General features: G+C 54.9%; 1 protein-coding gene across 1 annotated transcript in view; it reads left to right on the plus strand.

Moving 5' to 3' along the window:
- Nucleotides 1-12,753: 12,753 nt before the first annotated feature.
- Nucleotides 12,754-22,498, plus strand: part of DPH1 (diphthamide biosynthesis 1) — a 37,122-nt gene continuing 27,377 nt past the window's right edge. The window contains exons 1-3 of the mRNA XM_083715214.1: nucleotides 12,754-12,851; nucleotides 16,635-16,787; nucleotides 19,165-19,228. Of these exons, the coding sequence (XP_083571340.1) occupies nucleotides 12,794-12,851; nucleotides 16,635-16,787; nucleotides 19,165-19,228 (275 nt within the window). The 5' untranslated portion in view covers nucleotides 12,754-12,793. The remainder of the gene's footprint in view (nucleotides 12,852-16,634; nucleotides 16,788-19,164; nucleotides 19,229-22,498) is intronic.

A 22,498-nucleotide genomic window follows, 5' to 3' on the forward strand; every position in this document is an offset into this window, starting at 1 on the left:
GGCCAGGTCCCCCTCCGCCTCCTTCCCCGCCTCCTCCCTCCCTCCCCCCCGCTCTCCCTCCCTCCCGCTTCGCATCGAAAATTTATGAAAGTCTTGGCGGCGGCGCCCCTCCCGACAGCTCCCCACGGAGGGACAGGCGGAGCCCGCACGCAGGGAGGGAGGGAGACTTCGCTTCGGAAAAGGGGGCCTGGCCGGGAAACGGGGAGCGCCCCCCACCCGATATAATCTCTACCATGCTTAATTCTGCGCCCTGAGGGGAGGGCAAGACCCGGAGGACCACCGGGGCGCCCCTGGACGGCCGGCAGAGAGAGCCCAGGCGCGGCGCGCTCGCCTTTCCCTGGTGGGACAAAGACCCCGACGGGGCTAGGGAGGTGGAGGAACGCGATGCGGGTCCCCTGAATCTCTCTCAGCGGCGGAGAGGGGACCCCGGCCCACTTTTTCCCTGCCAGGGACGGGTTGAGGGAAGGGGGTTGTGAGCCCGGACAGGGGAGAGGGAGAAGCAGGCGCGGCGAGTTGACAGACAGCCGCGGCCGCCATGGCAACGCGACGGCGAGCCCCTCTCCCTCCTTATCTCCATGGCAACCAGCTGGAGTTGCGCGGACCCTCCCTCGCCGCCGCCACGCCCTCCGCTGCCACGTGGAGGCTCCTTTGTCCCAAGACCCGCCAGCTAGGGCGACCCCCTTGCTTCTCGCCCCCTTCTCTTTGCCCGGGGGAGGCTAAGAGCGCTTTGCGCACCGCGGCGGGGAGAGGAAGGTGTCCTGTGGCTCCCCAAAGTGACCCCACACCGCAGGCCAGGCTCTGCCCCGCCCCTCCATTTTGGAGAGGGGGCAGAAGAAGTTAGGGGTTAGGGCGCCCCTTGACCGGGCGGGGAGCACTTTGCACCTCTTTGTACGTTGATACAGGAGAAGCCCCGTGGCTGGAGAGATCAAGAGTGCCGCCTGGTCCAGCCAAGAAAGGGGCTCGTGCAGCAGGCCAGGTCAGGAATCTTTCCGACAACCCTGCTAGGCAGGAGAGTTGAGGTCTCAGACTGCGGAACTCCTCCTCGCAGGAGGCGACCAGCGAAGACAGCTTCACCAGAGGGTTAGGCAAATGGAGGAGGAGGAGGCTCTCGGCAGCGACTACTAGCCGCGATGGCTGTATTCTCCCTCCCCTGTCGGAGGCAGTAAATGCCTTTCCATCCCGGTCTCTGGGAATCGCGAACGGGGCACCTGGTTGGCCACGGTGAGGTCACGATGCTACGCTTTGGCCTGATTCGCCTCCTTATGTTCTCAAGGGTCAGGATTCAGAATTCCCAGTTCCCTCTTGGCCAGGACACCCGTCTACACCTCGCCGATCTGTTCTGTTTGCATTGGGGACACTTACACTTATTTGTCAGGTCCGGGGCTGCGGGAGGAGGCAGCAAGCACTTTCAGCTCTGGGGCTTCAGTCTGGGAGGCAGCGTGGCATAGTGGTTAGTGTCCTGGCACAGGACCTGGGAGAGACCAGATTTCAAATCCCTTCCACTCGGCCATCAGACTTGCTGGCTGTGACCTTGGGCTGGCCACCGCCTCTCAGCCTGACCTCCCTCACAGGGTTGTTGTGTGGATTGACTGAGGAAGGGGAGAACCATATACAGTATATCATATTGAACTCATTGGAGCGGGGATGCGGCGAGGAGAGATGGGCTGTAAATGCAATAAAATAACATAATCCCTTGATCAAACCCCAGGAGCACTTTCAAGTCCTCCTGCCAACAGCCGCACCAGGGACAAACTGGGTATGGAGATGGCAGGCAGCGTGAGGTAGTGGTTAGAGTGGTTGCTTAAGACATGGGAGAGACCCCAGTTCGAATCCCCACTCAGCCCTGAAGCTCACTGGGGGTGGGCCCAGTAACCTCCCTCCCAGAGTTGCCGTGGGGATCAAGTGGAGAGGAGGAAGAACTGGGCACACACCATCTTGAGTGCCTTGCAAGAAAAAGGTGGGATTTGAGTGGAACGAACGGATGAGTCCTGGCATTTGGCGATAGACTGCCTTTGGATGTGGAAGCTCTATCGTGAGCTATAGGCGGCTGGTAGATGGAGGGCCTGGCGAGTTAATGGATGGCTGGTGCTCTTCAGTGCGCAAGTCAATAAATATTTGGCTCATATTCGAGTCTGATACTGAACTGGCTGGGGCGGGGCGGTCTCCAGGAGGGGTCACCCCTCCCCGCCTCTTCTGCCGCCACTCGCCTCCCAGAAAGCGCCTTCTTCTCTCTCCCTTTCGCTGCCTGGGCACCCAGCTACCATCTGCTCCCTAGAACAGCCGCTCCCTCCTCTGCTCTGCCCACCTCTCAAGCCTCTTCTTCACGCATCTCCTTTCGTCGCTCGGAGTCATCGCCTCGGAACGTCTGACCGGGCCAGATTCCCCCTCCTCCTTTTTTGCACGTAATTGAATCACACCCGGACTCCTCCACCCGGTCGCACGCGCGCACGCGGAGTGATTAAGTCTCTTCGCTCCGAGTCTACGCGCTAAATTGAGGAGGTGTGGACAGTTTTGACACTTTAAACGCACGCACGCGGGTTGTGCTTTCAAGCAAAGGAGCAGCAGGGTCACATTTCTGAAATCGTCGCTGGAACGTCTTCGGGGCGGGGGACCAGGGAATGCAATTCACAGCTGATGGGAGCCATCTACAAATATTTGAAGGGCGCTTCATTGGAAGATGGGTCGAGCTTGTTTTCTGCTGCTCCAAATCACGGGATGTTCATTGTACTGCTCTATTTTGCCTTGGCCAACCCTCGCACCTGGAGTCCCGGATCCAGTTTTGGGCACCACAATTTAGGGACGATATGGACGAGCTGGAAGGGGTGCAAATGGGGACGACCGAGATGGTCTTCCATGGATAGGGCCGAGATCCGAGGCTGCGTGGAGCCTCCAGGGCCCAAGGCAGTCTGCCTTTGCTGGGGAGGGGCTGCGATGTTCAGGCCTTGCTTATGCTCTTCCGGAAGGCGTCTCATAGGCCTTCTGCAGTCACCAAAACCCAAGAAGCGTCTGCTGGATCAGGCCAGTGGCCCGTCCAGTCCAGCCTCCTGTTCTCGCAGTGGCCAACCAGATGCCCCCATGGGGAGCCCGCGAGCAGGATCTGAACACAACCCTCCCGCCTATGACTGAGAGGCAGAAAAGCATTCCTGCCTCCGAGCGTGGAGGGAGAACAGAGCCATGGTGCCTAGGAGTCATCGAGAGCCTTTTCCTCCATGAACTTGTCCAATTCCCTTTTAAAGCCAAGCCATCCAAGTTGCTGCCCATCGCCGCCTCCTGCGGAAGCGAGTTCCACAGATCCACTGCGTGAAGAAAGACTTCCTTTTTCTCCATCCCGATCCAGGATCCCTGGCTCGGCAAGCTGGGCCTGCGTTTGACTATCGCCCCTCCTCCCGCTGGCCCAGACGCTCTTGCACTGCCCAGAGACGGGGTGAGGTGGGGCTTGAGGGGCTCCATCCTGCCCGCCCCTCCGGACTCCATCCATCTGGGGCTCTTTCCAGCGCGCGGAGCGTGAGCCGCGCTGGTGCCGATCGCTCACCTCGCTACGGGGAGGGGGGCGGGCAGAGACTGGAGTGGCTCCCGGTGTTTACACGCGGATTTAGGTACTGAGCCTTCGGAGCCTCGCGGTGGGGGGGGGGGGGCGGGTTGCAGATTGTTTGTTTGCTGGCTTGGCGCGAAAGAGGCAGGAGGAGCCTCCCGCTTCCCCAACCCAGCTGATTAGCGCCTGGGCTGGACCAGCCTGGTTTGACGCTGCCCCAATTTCATGGGTTTGTAGAGCTGGGAGGGACACCAACCCCCTGCGATGCACGCTTTATTTATTTATTTATTCTTGCATTTATATCCCACCTTTTTCCTCCAAGGACCCTACATGACTCTCCCCCCATTACCATCTAATCCCCACAACGACCCTGTGAGGGAGTTGAGGCCGAGGAAGGCAGTGGCTGGACCCCAAGGGCACACCTAGTGAGATTCACAGACGAGGGAGGATCTGAACCCAGGACTCCCAGGCCGAAGTCCAGGACTCTAACCACTATGCCACCACTGGCTCTTATGTCTGGATTTTCTCTCCCTTAACCCCCCTCCTCAAATCACTCACCTCTTCTGCAAAGCTGTGGGGCACAACCTCCCCACGCCGTCAAAAAATAACCTTAATGCCCCACTGCAATTTAAAGGGTCCTGGGCTGAGGACATGCCCTATGTTTAAATCACATGCTGGAAACTGTAGTTTACCCCTCCCACAGCTACAATTCCCAATTTCCGTTGGTGCTGCTGCACATTTGCTGCTAAGAGTGACCCACTGTTTCCCTGCCCTCTGTTCTATTCTTCTGCTGGCCTTTCACTCAAAAATGGATTGCTTGCTCCTTGCAGGCAGAGATCTGTGTTCTCTTCCCTTGGTGCGGTCTGTAATTTTACAAAAACCTTTCCAGGAAAAAAGCAACCAATTAACACCCCCCCCCACTCCAAATGTGTGACAGGCGTCAGGGGGATTTGTGCAGGGCGCACTCAGTTCATCTGGGGGGCCATTAGGACCTGCAGGCTGTGGATTTGCCAGCCCTGTTGTAAAGAAGGGACAGGACAGAAGATTTCCTCTATCCACTTTTTCAGCGATGTGCATTATAATTATGAACAAGTGGATAGAGAGAAGTTTTTCTCCCTCTCTCATAACATGACAACTCAAGGACGTCCAAAGAAGCCGAAGGTTGGGACAGGCCAAAAAAGTTCTCTCTTAATGCAGCATGGAGTTAAACTGTGGAACTCCCTCCCACAGGAGCGAGGGATGGCCACCAACTCGGAGAAATCCGCGGGGGAAGAGAGGAGCTGTCGATGGCTGCCAGCCCCAATGGCTCTGCTCTGTTTCTGCAGTTGGAGGCAGTAGCAGTTGCTGGAAACTGCCGGAGGGGAGAGTTGCTCTTGCGCTTGGATTCTGCTTTGGGGCTTCCCAAGGAGGTACCTGGTCGGCCACTGGGAGAACAAGAGACTTACGGGACCGCCTCTCCCAGTCTGCCCCACGGAGGACCTTAAGGGCCATAAATAGCAACACCCTAGAGGTCCCGGGCCCTAAGGAAGCCAGATTAGCCTCAGCCAGAGCCAGGGCCTTTTCAACTGTGGCTCCGGCCTGGTGGAATGCTCTGCCTCCTGAGACCAGGGCCCTGCAGGATCTGACCTCTTTCCGCAGGGCCTGCAAGACAGACTTGTTCCGCCTGGCCTTTGGCTTGGAATCAACTTGATCCCCTCCCGCTCTTACCTTTTTCCTTTCCCCTTCTGTGATGGAACTCCTATTTGGGGACTTCCCTGGCTTTTTTTCTGGCCCATGTAGGACCAGTCTGGATAGTTGGCCTTGGTGAAGATTTGATGTTTACATCCCTATAAAGTTTTTGATTTGAGTTTCTACTGAAATGAGGCTGCATTTTAATGTTGTACTTAGCCGCCCTGAGCCCGGTCTTGGCTGGGGAGGGTGGGGAATAAATAAAATCTATTATTATTATTATTATTATTATTATTATTATTATTGGTGGGCCACTGGCCTGATCCAGCAGGTTCTTCTTAGAACCAGGCTCATCGATGTGCTGTGCTATTTACAGCCTAGCACAAGGGGAGAAAAGGGCAGGTCTCTGCCCGCAAGGAGCTCTCTGCCCCCCTGTTTCCTGCGCGGAGGGTGCTGCACAAGAACAACAGGGGTGAATTGGGGAGAGGGATGGCGCTTGCCGGTGGCGTCTCAGCTCCTCTCCGCTGCAGTGGGGACATGACGAATCCTCCCTTCTGTTCTTCTTTGGGGTCTGGGCCAAGCAGATTGCAGTCAGAGGCACACACTGTTTTGTTTTCTGTTTCCCCCTCCTCGGAGGAAGGAGGTCTTTTCTGCCTCGGATGCTGACTCTGGAGGAAAGGGAGAGCCCCTGCTTGGCATGCAGAAGGCACAAGGCTGAATGCCCAACAGCATCCCCAGGTAGAGTTAAAGCATGGTAGAGCTGGAAGAAGGGACCCTGAGGATCATTCAGTCCAGCCCCCTGCAAGGCAGGTAGCGCTGGGAACGTTCCTCGTCTGACTCCCCAGAGAGTTGCTGCAATGAGTCACGGGCGATTCTGAGCTGGATGATATAAGGCCCCATTTAAATCAGCCAGAACTTGAGGACTAGAATCTTGCTTCATTCTAAAAGGACAGGTTTTTATTTGTTTATTGCGTTCCTATCCCACCTTTTTCTCCAAGAAGCTCTAAGTGGGGCACGCGGTACGTTATTCCTCTCCTTCTCCATTCACTCCCCATAAGAACCCTGGGAGGTGGGCTCGGCCGAGAGCCATTGACTGGCTGACGGTCACCTTCAGTGCGCTTTGTGGGAAAGCAGGGTATCCTCTGAAATGCACGCATAGCATCGTGTTAAGGGAAGAGGTGTGGTAATGAGGCCCACTGCTAACCCACTGCAACAATATTCATCATCTTAAATGGCCTTACGCACTGTAGACCATGCTGGTGACACTCCTGAATCAGGGCCCCTCCGCAGACCAGGCTGCTTCCTAGGGGAAGATCTCTCCTCTCAGCCAGGACAAGGAATTGACTGGCACAGAGAACTGGCTGCCAACCCCCTCTGCCAGTTCAGCCCTGCGGAACAGGCTGCCTCAGGCCTGGAGACCCACGTAGGAGAGGAAGCTGTTCTCACAGAATCATGGGAATAACCTCAGGGGTCATCTAGTCCAACCCCCTGCAATGTAGGATTACTGTATTATTATTATTATTATTATTATTATTATTATTATTATTATTATTAATTTATACCCCGCCCATCTGGTTGAGTTTCACCAGCCACTCTGGGCGGCTCCCAATAGAGTGTTAAAAACAATACAGCATCAGACATTTAAAACTTCCCTAAACAGGGCTGCCTTCAGATGTCTTTTAAAAATAAGATAGCTACTTATTTCCTTGACATCTGATGGGAGGACATTCCACAGGGCGGGCACCACCACCGAGAAGGCCCTCTGCCTGTTTCCCTGTAGCTTTGCTTCTCGCAATGAGGGAACCGCCAGAAGGCCCTCAGAGCTGGACCTCAGTGTCCAGGCAGAACGATGGGGGTGGAGACGCTCCTTCAGCTATACTGGGCCTTTGAGGCTGATTAGGGCTTTAAAGGTCAGCACCAACACTTTGTGCTGAAGCCTTCTCGGGGTGAGTCAAGCTCAGGATATCATTGGCTACGTATCTGGGAGGCTCTGGAAGCCTCCTCAGGGACCCCCATGCCAAGCAAGGAGGAGGAGGCTCTGAGTGGCCACTAGCCAAAATGACTCCCTTCCACCTCCAGAGACTATACGCTGGGAATCCCAAGTGAAGAGAGTGTTGCTGCTGTCACTGTGAGAGCAGGATGCTGGACTACGATGGGCCTTCTTTGGCCTGATCCAGCAGCCAGGCTCTTCTGATGTTCTTATGGAACCTCCAGTTCCAGAGGCAGTCTATCTCGATTCCTAGGTTCTTTGTGGCATTTGGCCACCGTGAGGACAGGAGGCTGGACCAGGTGACCCTCCATTCCTTTGAGCTGACCTTTGAGCTGCTGCAGGGCTCTCCTTTATGTGCTGTGAGCCTAGTGACACTCTTCCCCAGGGAAGTTGGCAACGTAGGCAAAAGCACCAGAGCAGGCCTGATCTTTTATTCCCATTCCTTCCCTTCCTCTCCCCTTTTTATGAAGATTACCCGCTCTGGGATCCCACAGCTAATTCTCCCCTGGTCTCCTTGCTGGCCCAAATAGGACTAATTTAGCCAGCTAGCCCTGGTGATCATCTAATGTTTATTGGATGGATTTCCCCCCTAAATTGATTTTTGAATTCTGAATTTATTCTTACCCATGTTTCATGCTGTTTTTTGATGCATCAATTAAGTGTTTTAAATTTGTTGTTAGCCACCCTGAGCCTGGTTTTCTAAACCGGGAAGGGCGGGGTATAAATAAAAATTTATTATTATTATTATTATTATTATTATTATTATTATTATTATTATTCCTGCTCTCCTGGAATCGAGACACCTTTCTCCAAGGTGGGGAGAGAGAGAGAGACCCGCTACACTTGGTGGGACCCTCCCTCTTCCAAGGTGGGGCCGTAGCCCACTTGTGGCCGCATCTGACCAGCGGGAGGGAGGCGAGAGGATTACTCAGGCGCTGAGTAAGAAGCCATGCGCGGAGGGGGCTGAGCATCTGTCGCTCAGCCTGCGTGTGGGGGAAAGAGGGTCTAATTTAATTAGCGTGTAATAAAATGTCAGAGAACAGGAATCCAAACGTGGCGGTGGAATCGGAGGCTCTGTGATGCTGGGGAAGAACGTGCGATGGGGCTTGGTCCTTGGGCTCAGAGGAGGAGGAAGGAGGGAAGAGGAGCTCGAAGATTGAGGGTCGGCATGTGCGGGAGCCTGCAGTGGCCGTAGACTGACTCCTGGAGCAGCAGGTGTCCTCTGCATAGTCAGAAGGGACCCCGAGGGTCATCTAGTCCAACCCCCTGAAAATCCAGGAATCCCAGCCGAAGCATCCAGGCTCTGCTTAGAAACCTCCAAGGAAGGAAAGTCCACCTTCTTACGAAGGAGACCTTTCCACAGTCAAACAGCTCTGACCCTCAGAAAGTTCTTCCTGGAGTTTAGTCAAAATATTCTTTCTAGCCATCTGAATCCATTGGTTCAGGGTCTTCCTCCTCCCCACCTCCCACCCTGTTCCCTGTCTCTGGGAAGCAGCTGCCCCCTGGGACTGCTTTTATGGCCTTCCTACTGGGGCATCATGTTGGGCACTTTGAGAACCAGGTGCTGGGCTATTTATTTATGTACAGTGGTACCTCGGGTTACATATGCTTCAGGTTACAGACGCTTCAGGTTACAGACTCTGCTAACCCAGAAATTGTACCTCCAGTTAATAACTTTGCTTCAGGATGAGAACAGAAATTGTGCTCCGGCAGCAGCAGGAGGCCCCATTAGCTAAAGTGGTGCTTCAGGTTAAGAACAGTTTCAGGTTAAGAACGGACCTCCAGAACGAATTACTGTAAGTTCTTAACCCGAGGTACCACTGTACAGTGGTACCTCAGGATACGAATGGGATACGAACACAACCCGCGACTGCACATCTGTGCGTGTCGCAATTCGCCGCTTCCACGCATGATGTCATTTTGACTGTCTGCGCATGCGCGAGTAACGCGCTCCATTACTACTGGGTCACTGCAGAGCGCAACCTGAAAGCGCTCCACCTGAAGTGTATTCAACCAGAGGTATGACTGTACTGCATTTAATGCCCCACCTCCCCCCCCCCGCCCACAAGGACCTCAAAGTGGCCAACACGTTTCCCCATCCCTATTCCTTTAATCCCCATGACAACGACCCTGCAAGGTAGGTCATGTTGAGAGGCAGTGGCTGGCCCAAGGTTACACCCAGTGAGGGGGGAATTTGAACCTAGGATCTTCAGAGCACATCCTTTCCCCCAAAGAATCCTGGGAACTGTAGCTTGTTATAAGGTTCTAGGAATCGTAGTCGCGTGATGGGCAAAGTACAGCTCCCAGGGTAAATTCCGTGCTTTCAAGGGCTGGTGTGCCTTCGCAGGCAGGAGCAGGCAAGGCAGGGCAGCGGGGCGCCATGGCAAAAGTCCCCCAGGGAGAACCACCTGGCTCTGTGGTGCACGGCAGCAGCAGGCGCTGGGCCAATCCTGGCTCTCCGGAGGGAACCCCAAGGGGCAGGACCGGCCACCCCCTCCTCTCTCTCTGGTTTCCCAAGGGGGTTGAGAAAATAAACAATCTCTGATCAACTTGCGGGCCCTTTTTAAAGGAAAGATTTCAAAGAGATTCGGATTAATTTTGTTCTTGTTTTAAAAAGGCAGAGAGGAGGCAGGTCAGAGGTTTGCCAAATCCAGACGGAGAAAGAGAGAAGATGCGACTCCCTTTTTCTGCAAAGGTCAGGCAAAGCTCGGAAGGTGCTGGGAAACCCCTGGAGGAACTGACAGCAAGAGGGAATTGCATGGACGAGAAAGGCAGCCAAGGAAGGGTTTCATACCCAATCTCTTCCCCCATCCCTGCTATGACCTACACCTTTGGGGTTTGTGGGGTTGGAAGGCCCAGCACAGCAGCCCCCCACTGTCACACCACCTGCCATTTTTGGAACATGCAATATGTATTTGTAATCTTTTGTTGGAAGCCGCCCAGAGTGGCTGGGGAAACCCAGCCAGATGGGCGGGGTATTAATAATAAATTATTATTATTATTATTATTATTATTATTATTATTATTATTATTACTACAGTGGACACTCGGGTTGCGAACGTGATCCATGCAGGATGCACGTTCGCAACCCGCAGCGGCACGTCTGCACATGCACGGGTTGCGATCCGGTGCTTCTGCACATGTGCAAAGCACAATTTAGCACTTCTGCGCATTTGCGACCGCCAAAACCTGGAAGTAACCCCTTCTGGTACTTCCGGGTTTCGACAGGTCTGTAACCTGAAAAAACGCAACCTGAAGTTTCTGTAACCCGAGATATGACTGTATTATTATTATTATTATTATTATTATTATTATTATTATTATTATTATTATTATTTTATGTATTTATTTATTTATTTGTTGTTGTTGTTGTTGTTGTTGTTCTTGTGCCCCCCTCCAAATGGGACCTTCCCAGCTTCACAGTTGGGGAGATTTCCTCTTGCTGTCCGTTCCTCCAAGGTGTTCCCAGAACCTTCCAAGCTCTACCTGACCTATGCAGAAAAAGGGAGTCACATTTCTTATTGCATTTCTAGCCCGTCTTTTTCTCCAAGGAGCTCAAGGCGACATACAAAGTTCTCTGCTTCCTTGTGGAATCCCCACACCAGCCTTGTGAGGCAGGCGAGGCTGAGTGGCAATGATGGGCCCATGGTCACACGCGGTGAGTGGGGGATTTGAACCCAGGTCTCTCCCAGGTGCCTAGTCTTCATTTAATTCCCACAACCACCCTGTGAGGCAGCAACTCTAGCTCTCTAGCATGCCTGAAACCAGCGCCGCTCTTTGCACCCATCATATGACATCTGGCAGTTTTGCTGCTCACCTGTGTGGTTCTTTGTGAGCATCAGAGAGCGGGGAGATCCTGGAGGTCCAGCGTGTGGGGAGCCTGGTCTGTCAAGTAGCAAGGCAGGATGCATCTCCAACCAAGATCCTCAAGGGCACCTGGGAAACCTTCAGTTTCACAGGACAGACAAGGCTCTTTGTGGGGTGAGGAAGGAGGGCTGCTTCAGAGGCACCAAGTCTCTGAAAGCCAGCTGCTGGAAACCGCAGGAGGGGAGAGTTGCTGTCGCACTCAGGACTCGTTCACGGGCTTCCCTTCGGGGCATTTGGGTGGCCACAGTGGAAACAGGAGGCTGGACTAGATGAGCCCCCTTGAGCCTGATCCAACAGGCTCTTTTTATATGGAAGTCTATTGTGATAGCAGAACCTCCATGCCCGGGGATAGTCTACCTCTGAATAGCGGACGATGAGGATGTTGTGCTCGTTTCCTGCTTGTGGGCTTCTCTTTGGGGCATCTAGGAACAGGATGCCGGACCACATGGGCCCCCTTTGACCTGATCCTGCCCCAGGCTCTTCTGGTGTCTTCTGTTCTTAAGTTTGTCCTGGGCTCAGAGGACTGATGAAGGGGTGGTGGGGTTGGATTGGTTTTCTCAGGTGAAATAAATAGACTTCCATGTCCAGGGCAGATAAAAGAAAGGACTTCTTCATGCAGTGCACAGTGAATCTATGGAACTCACTTCCACAGGAAGCAGGGACGGCTCCAAACACCTAGGCGGCTTTAAAAGAGGGACAGACAAATTCATGGAGACTACAGGAAGCTACTGGAGGCTGCGCTCTGACTCCATGGAGGAAAGGATGGAAGTGAGAGGGAGCCGTGCCAGCCTTTGGGGGGGGGGGGGGCGCTGGCATGCCTACGCTGGTCCAGGGGCTGATGGGGGCCCACTTTGCTGCTCTCTGAGTGGCCATTTTCCAGAGGGGCCCCCAAGGTCCAGCACCCCCAAAACACTGCACTGATCTGTCCAGCTACCTGTTTACTCCCAGATGAAATGCACACAGTTCGTATATGGCATGGATAAATACAGATTTGCAGGTCTGTGCGTGCAAATTTATCATCTTACGGGACAGGGAAATAAATCATGCATTTCGAATCGTGCATCAAAGTCGTGAAATGGGCTACAAATGCAGTTAAATGGAGCACGGAGGCATTTGGTTTCAGGCCAGCCCTGTGGCATTCTATACTGATGCATACAGTACTGGCTTTGAAAAGTGGAGGCAGTGCTTTGGGGCATGTACAGAGTGCCTTCCACATCAGGGGCACACACAGCCTTGACGGGGCGGGCAGAAGTGGGGCAGGGTCGTCTCCCTTGACTCTTTGCAGTTGAGGTCAGCGAATGGCATTTTTGTGGCAAAACACCCTCAATTTCCTTAAAAAGGTTCCGGAGCTAAGAACGGCCTATTTCGAAATTTCGCCCTCTGGTTTTGAAGCCCCGCTCACCCGCGAAGCGTGAAGACTCTGCGCCTGCAGTTTCTGTGCACTCTGCACGCGCTCAAGGGCACCCTCGTCGCCTTTTCTCGCTGCCTTCTGATCTACAATGTCATAAATGCTAATAGTAATAATGAGGAGCCACGGGAAACAGGTGCTGGGGCCGGCTGAGCCCCGGCACCCACACGAAAGGGCTCCCTGCAGCCCCACCAACTGGGCTTCGGGCTGGGCGCTGCCTTTCTTCGCTGCCCATCGATGCGCTCGGGGGCGGCTCGCTCCTGCCTGGCTCGCGTGACCGGCGCTCCACTGGCGCTGCCTTTCTGGGCTCCACGTGGGTTTTGCAGCCATGGCGGATCCAGGAGGAGCGAGGGAGGCGAAAGGTCCCACTACTGATCCGGCGCCAGGTGAATTCGGAGTCGCTCCGGAGCGGGCGCAGCGGGCACGCGCAAGAGGCGTGGAGAGGGGGCTCTGCCTTTATTTATTGTTCTTATTTACTGTTGCTGTTATGTTCTATCTGCCCCCCTTCACAAAAATCTGGAGGTGCCAATATGTGGGGCTTTTTCCCCTGCGTGGTCCTTGCAGGAGGGAGTCGGGCACTGCCGTGGGGGCGGGGGAGAAAAGCCACCTGTAGAGCCCCCTTGGCCCGAGGTAGTCTACCTCTGAATATCAGTTGTTGAGCGGAAGGAAGAGCGAGGGCCGTAGGCATCCCCGAGTGAGATGTGGGGAGGAGGTGGAGGCTGAATTTGATAGGCCTCTGACTTGATCCAGCAGGGTGCTGAGGTCCGTTTCAGCCTCGCTGCAGATTTCGTCTACTTTAAATTGAAAAGTTGGAAGGAACACTTTAGAGCAGGCCCTCCAGCTGTTTTGGAACTACAATTCCCATCATCCCTAGCTAACAGGACCAGTGGTCAGGAGTGATGGGAATTGTAGTCCCAAAACAGCTGGAGGGGCCAAGTTTGGCCATCACTGCTCTGGAGGGCTGGACTCTTGGCTGTGGTGCTTCCTAAGGGATCTCTCAGCCTGACCATCCTTGCAGGGTTGCTGTGAGGACAATATGGGGAGACAAGAAAGAGAGAGGGAGATTACTCTTGTGCATGCTACTTCCTGCTTCTCAGATTAAAAGCGCTGCTGGTCCCCAATTGCCCTGGCCCCAAATTAAGAACCAAAAAGCAATTGCCTTGCAGGGTGAGGCCCTCAAAAGCTCTTTGCAGCACCCTGCTCCCAGATGCAATGCTTTTGAATCCCAGTTGCTGGAAACCACAGGAGGGAGAAGGGCTCTTGGGCTCAAGTCCTGCTTGCTGGTTTCCCATTGACCGCTGGGAGACAGGAGGCTGGACTAGGTGGGCCCCCTTGGGCCTGATCCTCCAGGGCTCTTCTTACATCCTGTTGTTGGTGACTGAGCCTGGGACCTTCTGCATGCAAAACACACACTTCTGCAGTGAGCTACGGCTAGTCCCCTAAAAATAAAGCAAGGTTCCAGTCCTCATTGTTCGGACTGAAAAAAGGAAGGTCAGAAGCTGCCTTCTCCTGAATCAGGCCATTGGCTTCTCGAGTTCAGCATCATATGATGATTGGCAGTGACTCTCCAAGAGCCTTGAGATGCTATTGGGGATTGAACCTTCTGCATGCCAAGCAGCTGCTCTTGCAGAGAACCACGCCCTTCTGCCTCAGCCCCGCAATGTGTGCTCCTCTGCTGGTTCTCTTGCCTCTCCCTGGTGAGTAGGCAAGACCTCCGGTGATTCATTTTCGCTCTGCTCCTTCCTACAGTAGCCACCGCCTATTGGGGTGTGTTTTGGGGGGAGCAGGGGGGCACATTCATGCAGGAGCATAAATAGCCCCCCTCAAACTACTTTCTGTCACCTCTCCACCCCCCCATCCCAAATAACTCTTTGCCAAGTTGTGTTCTCTGAGAACTCTTGTCGCTTTGCTGATTCACAGGATGGCGTTTGTGTTAAAAAGAGGGGGCGTCTTTTTTTTTGGGGGGGGGGAAGAATAGAAGAATAGCAGATCGCCCTTTCTGACGTTGGTATTCAGCTGAAGCAATCGATGCCCACCAGCCCTTTCTGGGCAGCTCCATCTACACACACCCTGCCACCGTGGGAGGGTGCCAAGCACCCTGCTAAAAGGTGACTCAGATTTCACCCTACGTCCCCAACTGGCACACTTGCCTCATCTGCCCAAAATACTAGCATGGTGTGTGTGTGTTCAGGAGGGAAGATCTCTGCTCCCTGTCCTAGGGGAGCCCCCATCTTGAGAGGGAAGGTGAGCATGCCCCCCACCCATGCTTTCTCTTAATCTTTCATTTCCCCTAAACTTGCCAGAGTTTCTCCCTCCTGGATCTTATTGACTAAATTTCCCCTTTCCTTGAAAGGTGGAGGGGACGTGGGTAGCACTGTGGGTTAAACCACAAAGCCTAGGTCTTGCTGATCAGAAGGTCGGCGGTTCGAATCTCCGCGCCGGGGTGAGCTCCCGTTGCTTGGTCCCTGCTCCTGCCAACCTAGCAGTTTGAAAGCACGTCAAAGTGCAAGTAGATAAATAGGTACCGTTCTGGCAGGAAGGTAAACGGCGTTCCCATGCGCTGCTCTGGTTCGCCAGAAGCGGCTTAGTCCTGCTGGCCACATGACCCGGAAGCTGTACGCCGGTTCCCTCGGCCTATAGAGCGAGATGAGCGCCACAACCTCAGAGTCAGCCACTACGGGACCTAACGGTCAGGGGTCCCTTTAACCTTTACCTTGGAAGGTGGAAAGTGGCGGGTTCTTCTTCCTTGGAGGTTTTTCAACAGAGGTTGGATTGGCACCTGTCAAGGAGTCTTTCACTGTGATTCCTACATTGCAGGAGGTGGGACTAGATGACTCTCAGGTGTCCCTTACAACTTTACAGTTCTCTTTTGTGATGGAATATATCGGCTCTCTGGCCTGGTGGGTTAAAGGAACCTACAGGTTCAGGGCAGTGCTAGAAATTAGCCCAGGGCCAGGCGCATTTTGAGGCTGCTGCATTTCCAGTTGTGACCACGTGGAGATCTCTGGATTTTTTGGTTGGCGACTGGGGAAGGCAAAGTGCCATTTAGAGAAGGATCTGGAAGATTTTCCTTGAAGCTGGATTCGTTTTGTTTCATGTTTTAATGTGTCGTAAACCCCTCTGAGATTTGTTCTTTAAACTGTATAGAAATGAAAATAGTAATGATGATAATGATAATCATAGAAACTCCATCGCAAAAAAGAAAAGGAAAAAATGGTGCCTAGAAATTCAATTGTAGGACTGCAGCCTAGGTTTAAGGTGCCATTTGGTGACTAGATTACAGTGGTACCTTGGTTTAAGAACAGCCCTGTTCACGAACTATTTGGTATACGAACTCCGCAAAACCGGAAATAGTGTCCTGGTTTGCGAACTTTACCTCAGTCTAAGAACAGAAGCTGAATGGTGGAAGGGCACCGGCGACGGGAGGCCTCATTAGGGAAAGCGCGCCTCGGTTTAAGAACGGTTTCGGTTTAAGAACGGACTTCCAGAACAGATTAAGTTCGTAAACCAAGGTACCACTGTATATATTTGGGTTTCTAGTGCTGCTTCAGGGCCAGTCAGCCTCTGAATACCAGCATAGAAGCAACAACTGCATAAAGAATTTATTACAGTCAAGCAGAATACAGTGGTACGTCTGGTTATGTACTTAATTCATTCCAGAGGTCTGTTCTTAACCTGAAACTGTTCTTAACCTGAAGTACCACTTTAGCTAATGAGGCCTCCCGCTGCTGCCGTGCCGCCGACACGCGATTTCTGTTCTCATCCTGAAGCAAATTTCTTAACCTGAGGTACTATTTCTGGGTTAGCAGAGTCTGTAACCTGAAGCGTATGTAACCTGAAGCATATTTAACCCGAAGTACCACTGTACAATTTTTCTTAGATGCACTAAATAACAACCCACGAATAATGGCTGGGGTTGAGGAGATTGCTGCCTCTCTGCCCTGCCTGATGTCCCCTTGACCTGATTGAGAAGAGCTGCTCTGGCCCTCTGGTCGCCCACCTGGGCTCTTGCTCTCAACCCTGGAACGCATGAAGCGGGCAGGAGACCTCTAACCATGTGCAGAGTGCCTTTCCCTCACTTCCACCCTTCCTGAGGGGAGGAAGCAGAGAAGCCGTGGTGGTTCCTGGATCCTGACCCAGCTGCTGATTCTCTCCTCCTCCTACTGCAGCCCGCCGAATACCCCGCCGGGTGGCTCACCAGATCCCCCAGGAGATTCTCTCGGACCCTGAGCTCCAGGCAGCCGTGGCGTCCCTCCCCAGCAACTACAACTTTGAGGTCCACAAGACGGTGTGGCGGATCCGGCAGGCCGGGGCGAAGCGTGGTGAGTGTCCTGGCCGGGGGGGGGGGGGGGAATGGCAAGACTATGGAGTTGGAAGGGGACCCCCAAGGGTCATCTAGAACAACCCCCTGCAGTCGTCTCCTGCTCTCCTTCCTTGGCTGAGCTCAGGGCTCTCGTCTGATTTGGGCTGTTGGAGAGGTTTGGGCCCTGGAGCCCCCCACCCTCTGAGCCCATGGCGGCTGGTGAAGCAGGAGGCAGGGAGCCTGGGGTGGGCGGAGCCAGAGTCAATGATGGGCGGAGCCAACTCAGGCAGTTAAAGCACCACTATGCTGCTTTAAACACTTGTGGCTCCCCCCAGAGGCTTCTGGGAGCTGTAGTTTTGTTCAGGGTCCTGAGAGGTGTTGGAAGACCCCTCTGTCCTCTCAGAGCTACAATTCCCACATCCCCCTTCACAAGGAACTCGGGACTTGCAGCTCTCAGCACCCTTGACAAACTACAGCTCCCGGGATTCTTTGGAGGAAACCGGGGCTTTCCACTCCGTCCCCCAGGCCACATGGACACCAGAAAATTCTGATGTTGCTTGTAAGGCAGCCACGGCTTCCCCCAGGGAGTCCTGGGAGCTGTAGTTTGCTCAGGGTGCCTAGTTGTTCAGAGACCTTGCACAGAACTACGGTTCCCAGGGTTCCCTGTTGAATCACTGGGCGTAGGAGCTCTGGGAGGGGCACACAAGGAGGCGGAGAGGAGAGCTGAGAGCCGGATTCAGTATGTGAAGGGGGAAGGCCAGGCTGGATGGGACCCCCCTGGCCTGATCCTGCAGCCAGGCTCTTGATGCTCTCACATTCCCCCAGCCGTGCAGCCTGCATCCTCATGGGGAAGCCCTGTTTTGGGGGGGGGGACCAGGGTGGCAGACCTTGGCTTGTGTGTGCGGTGGCTGCCCGGGGGGTGGGGAAGGGGCTGGCACAGCGGCTGCTGACTGGTGCCATCCGTGCCAAGACGAGCCGGCTGCGTGCAGCCGTTGCCCGAGCAAGAGTCACGTCGGCCCGATGATCAGCCTCTGCGTCAGGGTGATAATGGGATCGGACAAGGCAGCGTCAGCTGCCGAGGGGCCTGGGAGCTCTGCCAGGCGGAACCAGGCCTCTGCTTGCGCGGCTGGGGGGGGTGGAGTGGGGAGGGGCCTCTGGAGGGCAGTTAGCCAGGCGCGCCCCACGTTGGGAGAGATGGGGAGCGGGGATGGAAGGTTCAGGGCAGACAGAAGGAAGGGCTTCTTCCCACAGCGTGTGGTTAACCTGTGGAACTCGCCTCCGCAGGAGCCACCAACTTAAAAGAGGATTGGGCAGATTCATGGAGGAGGAGAGGCCACGACCCCCAATGGATATTCTCTGCCTCCGCAGGAGGGCAGAGGGCTCTTGCACTCAGGTCCTGCTTGCGGGCTTCCCTTGGTGGCACCTGCTCGGCCATTGTGAGAACAGAAGACTTAATGTGCCTGATTCATCAGGCTCTTCCTATGGAGAGGTCTGTTGTGGTGGCAGAACCTCCATGCCCAGGGACAGTCTACCTCTGAATACCAGAGGTTCCGCTCAGGTCTTCTTTGTGGGCTTCCTTTTGGGCCATCTGCTTGACCACTGTGAGAAGAGGATGCCGGACGAGATGGGCCCCTCTTGGGCCTGATCCTGCTGCCTGTGAATGAATGGAAAATCCAGATGAAGTTTATTCTATTGCATTTGTATCCCAACTTTTCCCCCCAAGGAGCTCAAGGTGGCCTGCATACTTCTCCTCGTTTCATCCTCACAGCAACCCAGTTGAGAAGCAGTGAGCTTCATGGCCAAGAGGGTATTTGAACCCTGGTCTTTTCCGGGTTCTAGCCCAGCACTCTAACCACTTAGCCACGCTGCCTTGGGTTGAAAGGTCTTGTCCAGCTGGAGTAGCCCCTTGACTTCCTGGGTCCTCTTCCCACCTTAGCGGCAGCCGGGCCAGTTTCAGTCACAGGCATTGCAGATGCAGCCATCCCATAATGCTTCGTGCAAGGACCCTGCAAAGGGAGCGTTCCTGGGTTGGCCTCAAGGCATGCCCAGAGGTTGTTCCACCTCACCCCGGTGTGCCGTGATGGGTCTGGGGGAGAAGGGGCACTGCCTCCTCTCTGGTTGCTCAGAAGTCCCCTTCCAGTCTTCTGTGCAGGGGTGTGAGGTGAGAATTTCGCCGGAAATGTGGAGGTCCAAGGCCCCCAGCTTTGAGAATATTTTTATCCTGCTGTTCTGTCAGAAAAAGGCCCACGGAACTGCTTTGAAATCGCAAATGCAAAAGATAGTCGCTGCCCCGTCGGGGTTGCAATATGAGAAGACGCAGCACAAAAGGAAAATGGAGGAGGAGGGAGGAGGAAATGAGCTTTCTGTGACATGTGTCCCGTCCTTCTTTCTCTCAGTGGCGCTGCAGATGCCCGAAGGCCTCCTCATGTTCGCCTGCACCCTGGCAGACATCATTGAGAGGTGAGTAGGGGAAAAAGAGGTCAAACGTTGACTGGCCACTGGCGGGGATTGAGAGCAGGGCAGAGGGTGAATGGGTGGGCTGGACCCTGAGAGGGTGCGCTTGGCATGAGTGGGAGGGGGCAAGAATAATGCATCCTGGTATAAATGGTTTGCTCAGAGTAAGGAGGGGCTGGAGAGCTGGGGCTGCCAGTCAGTGCAGACAGCACTGAGCCTCAATCTGGTTGAGTAGGTAGCATCTTCCTCTGCTGCTGCTTAGATCAGCCCTTTCTGCAGAGCCGCGAGGGACTAGAAACGTCCTTTTTAGGGGAAGGCCCCGGAAAGCTGCTGCTGCCAGCCAGTGCTGGCCGTACAGAGCTAGATGAGCCAGTGGCCCGACTGCAGGTGTCAGGTCCCTTCCTACGGGTGGCCACTTCTGCGCCTGGCCTGGGTGGTTTGAGGGTCAGACAGGGAGCTGACAGGATCTGCTCCTTATTGCAGAGCCTCAGGGCGTCCTAGACTCCTTTGCAGGGCTGCCAATTTTTTTTTATTATTTCAATTGAAAATATAGCCCTTCTTCCTGAACGTAGAGAAAACTGCCTTCTGCTGAGTCAGGCTTTTGCCCATCTAGCGCAGTATTGTCCGCACGGACCGGCAGCCACGGCTCTCCAGGATTGAACCTTCAGGAGCCTGGCACGCACAGCAGGGGCTCTGCCACTGAACCACCCTATCAGTACTCTAGTCCTCCTTATTCTAAGTGAGGGGCTGGCTTGAACAGTAATGGAGGAGGCTGAGGTGGTTATTGTCCCATCTTGCTCAGTGCTGTCTGCACTGGCTGGCAGCAGCTCTTTGGGGTTTTGGGGGTGGGGGAGTCGCTGTTGCCTCCATGTCCTGCTCAGGGGGGTCCCTTAGGGGCCCTGTGAGGACAGGAGGGTAGACTAGATGGCCCCCCTTTGGCCCAATGCTGCGGCTGGTCTTGTTTTAAGGAGGGGGGGGGGTAGGTCCCTTTTCCTTTCCTGCTGCAGCTGCAGCCAGTCCCGGGCTGGTGTGCTGCTGGCCCTTTAAGGGAGCTGGCCTCCCTCCCAGCATGGGGCCGCTTTCATGTCTCCGACTTCAAAGGCAGCTGATTATGGCGATCCTTTTATCTGAATGAAACCTGAAGCATGACTTTCCCTGGCAGCAGCTGCCTCTGATCCTTGGTGCTGCAGGCAGAGGAGGAGGAGGAGGGGGGGAAGGAGGAGGAGGGGGGGCTGGGGGCCCACATCGCAGGGCCAAATTGCCCCAACCAGGGGGCTGCCCTCTTGCAAATGCCACTGGTCCTGTGCTTTGCTCAGGGCTGCTGCCCTTCTCCTAGAAGTGAGGCCTTATCTGCAGCCAAGTGCTTTGGTGGAACCTCCAGCTTTAAAGGCACTCTACCACCCAGGCGCCAGGGACCAGGAAGGGGAGATGGTCGCATCCACCCCCAGGATGCCCTTCCTCTGGCCCCCAAGCCTCTTGCTCTCAGCCAGCCTTGCAAAGGAGCCTTTGTCGCCCTGGCGCCCCTTGGGCGTTCTGGACTGCAATTCCCTCCATCACGGCTGCAGGAGAGCTGGGGGCTGATGGGAGTTGCAGTTCGGAACATCTGGACGGGACAGCCTGGTTGCTCTGCCCAGGCGTGGCTTCCGTTGGTCTGGATGCAGAAACCCCGGGGCGCCTGCCAGGTTTTGCCCGCATGTTTCCCTTGACCCAACCTTTCTGTTTCCCAGAGATTGCAAATGGTCCTTTTATATGCCCCTCATTGCCGCTCTTAAATGAGGGGAAAACCCAAACCGGCAAGACACAAACCTCCGTCCTCTTCCCCGCCTCCCTCTTGAGACCATCGGAAGAACCTGGCAGCCGGATTGGGCCCCATTGAGTCCAGCCTCCTGTTCCCCCTCCCCGTGATGCCCTCAAGCAGGGGCACCAGAGACCCCTCCCCTCCTGCAGTTTGCATCAACAGGTACCCCAAAGCATCCCTGGCCTTCGGCGGCAGAGCAGAGCCATCATCCCGGCTAGTAGCCATTCTTAGCCCCCTCCTCCAGCCTGCCCTGAAAAGCCTTTCTGGGAGTGGCGTGGGGAGAACGGACGTAGCCGTTCTGCCAAAGCAGCGTCCAGACTCGGCCTCGGATCCGCCTGGCTTCCTGCGGTGATTGCCATGCGAGAGAGCATCCTGGCGGCCGCATTTTCTCTCTACTGTATCTCTCACCCCCCCTCCCCAAATCCCCTCCTGGGCTCTTGTGCCGCTCCTGCCTTTCATATGAAACCTCTCTTCCAGAGATTACTCTGAGTGAAATATTCAGGAGGCCATAAAGGGGGGGAGGGGGAGGACGTGTGGGTGCGTGGAAAGAGGGGGTGATATCATGGTGAGGTGGGTGCCGCCCACTCAGATCTTCTCAGCTCGGCAGAGCCGCCCACCTTGCTGAGTAAGTGCCACAGCCCAAACCCAACACAGGATTCGAACGTGGTGCTTCGTTGGGGCGGGTACTCGATGTCTCTTTCCCGGATAAGTCGCCCTTGGAACCGGCTGCTTGTCTGCTGGGGAGGGCGGGCGAAAGTTAAGCAGAGTGCGCCAGGCCAACTCGCCAGGAACAGCGCGGCGTGCGCAAGTCTCCGGTCTTGGCAGAGATCTTGGGCATGAAAGGAGCTTCTCTGGCAGAAACTTTAAAGCCCTCTCTCCCCACTCGCAGAACAAGCCAGGACGGGGAGATAAGGAGGATCAAAGGAGGCCGAGACGCGCATCTCGCATGCCAAGGTGCCCACGGAGTTGGCATGGGGGGCTGGGAGCCGTTCTCACCTCTCCGTCCCTCCATAAGGGCATAAGCCTGCTGGATCAGTCCAGTCGTCTTGATCTCACAGGGGCCAAATACCCCTTGGAAAACAAGAATCGAGATAGACTGCCCCTGAACTGGGAGGTTTCATAATCAGAAGAGCCCAGTCGTCTGTCCTCACAGGCAGGAACTGAGCTCTACGGAGGCTTCCTGAGCTGGATGGATGAGCCTTGGGGGTCCCTTCCAACTGCAGAATTCTGCGATTCCAAGAAGCAGCAAGGGACTCGCCCTCTAGACGGTCACAGAAGGGCAACTGCTGGCCAAAGCTGTGGGATCGGAGGCGGGTTTGGCCACCTCTCTGTGCCTTTCCCTTCCTTCGCTCCCCCTCCTCACGACGTCCTGCTGGATTTGCATAGATCTCAGGCGGGGCTGCAGAGTTCGGCTGCTATTTTCGGCTTTCCAAATTCGCAGCCTTCGCAGCCTTCTCGCAGGTGGAGTCTGGCACCTG

Source organism: Podarcis gaigeae (genome assembly GCF_964106915.1).
Source record: "Podarcis gaigeae genome assembly, chromosome: 15".
NCBI classification, from domain to species: Eukaryota; Metazoa; Chordata; class Lepidosauria; order Squamata; family Lacertidae; genus Podarcis; species Podarcis gaigeae.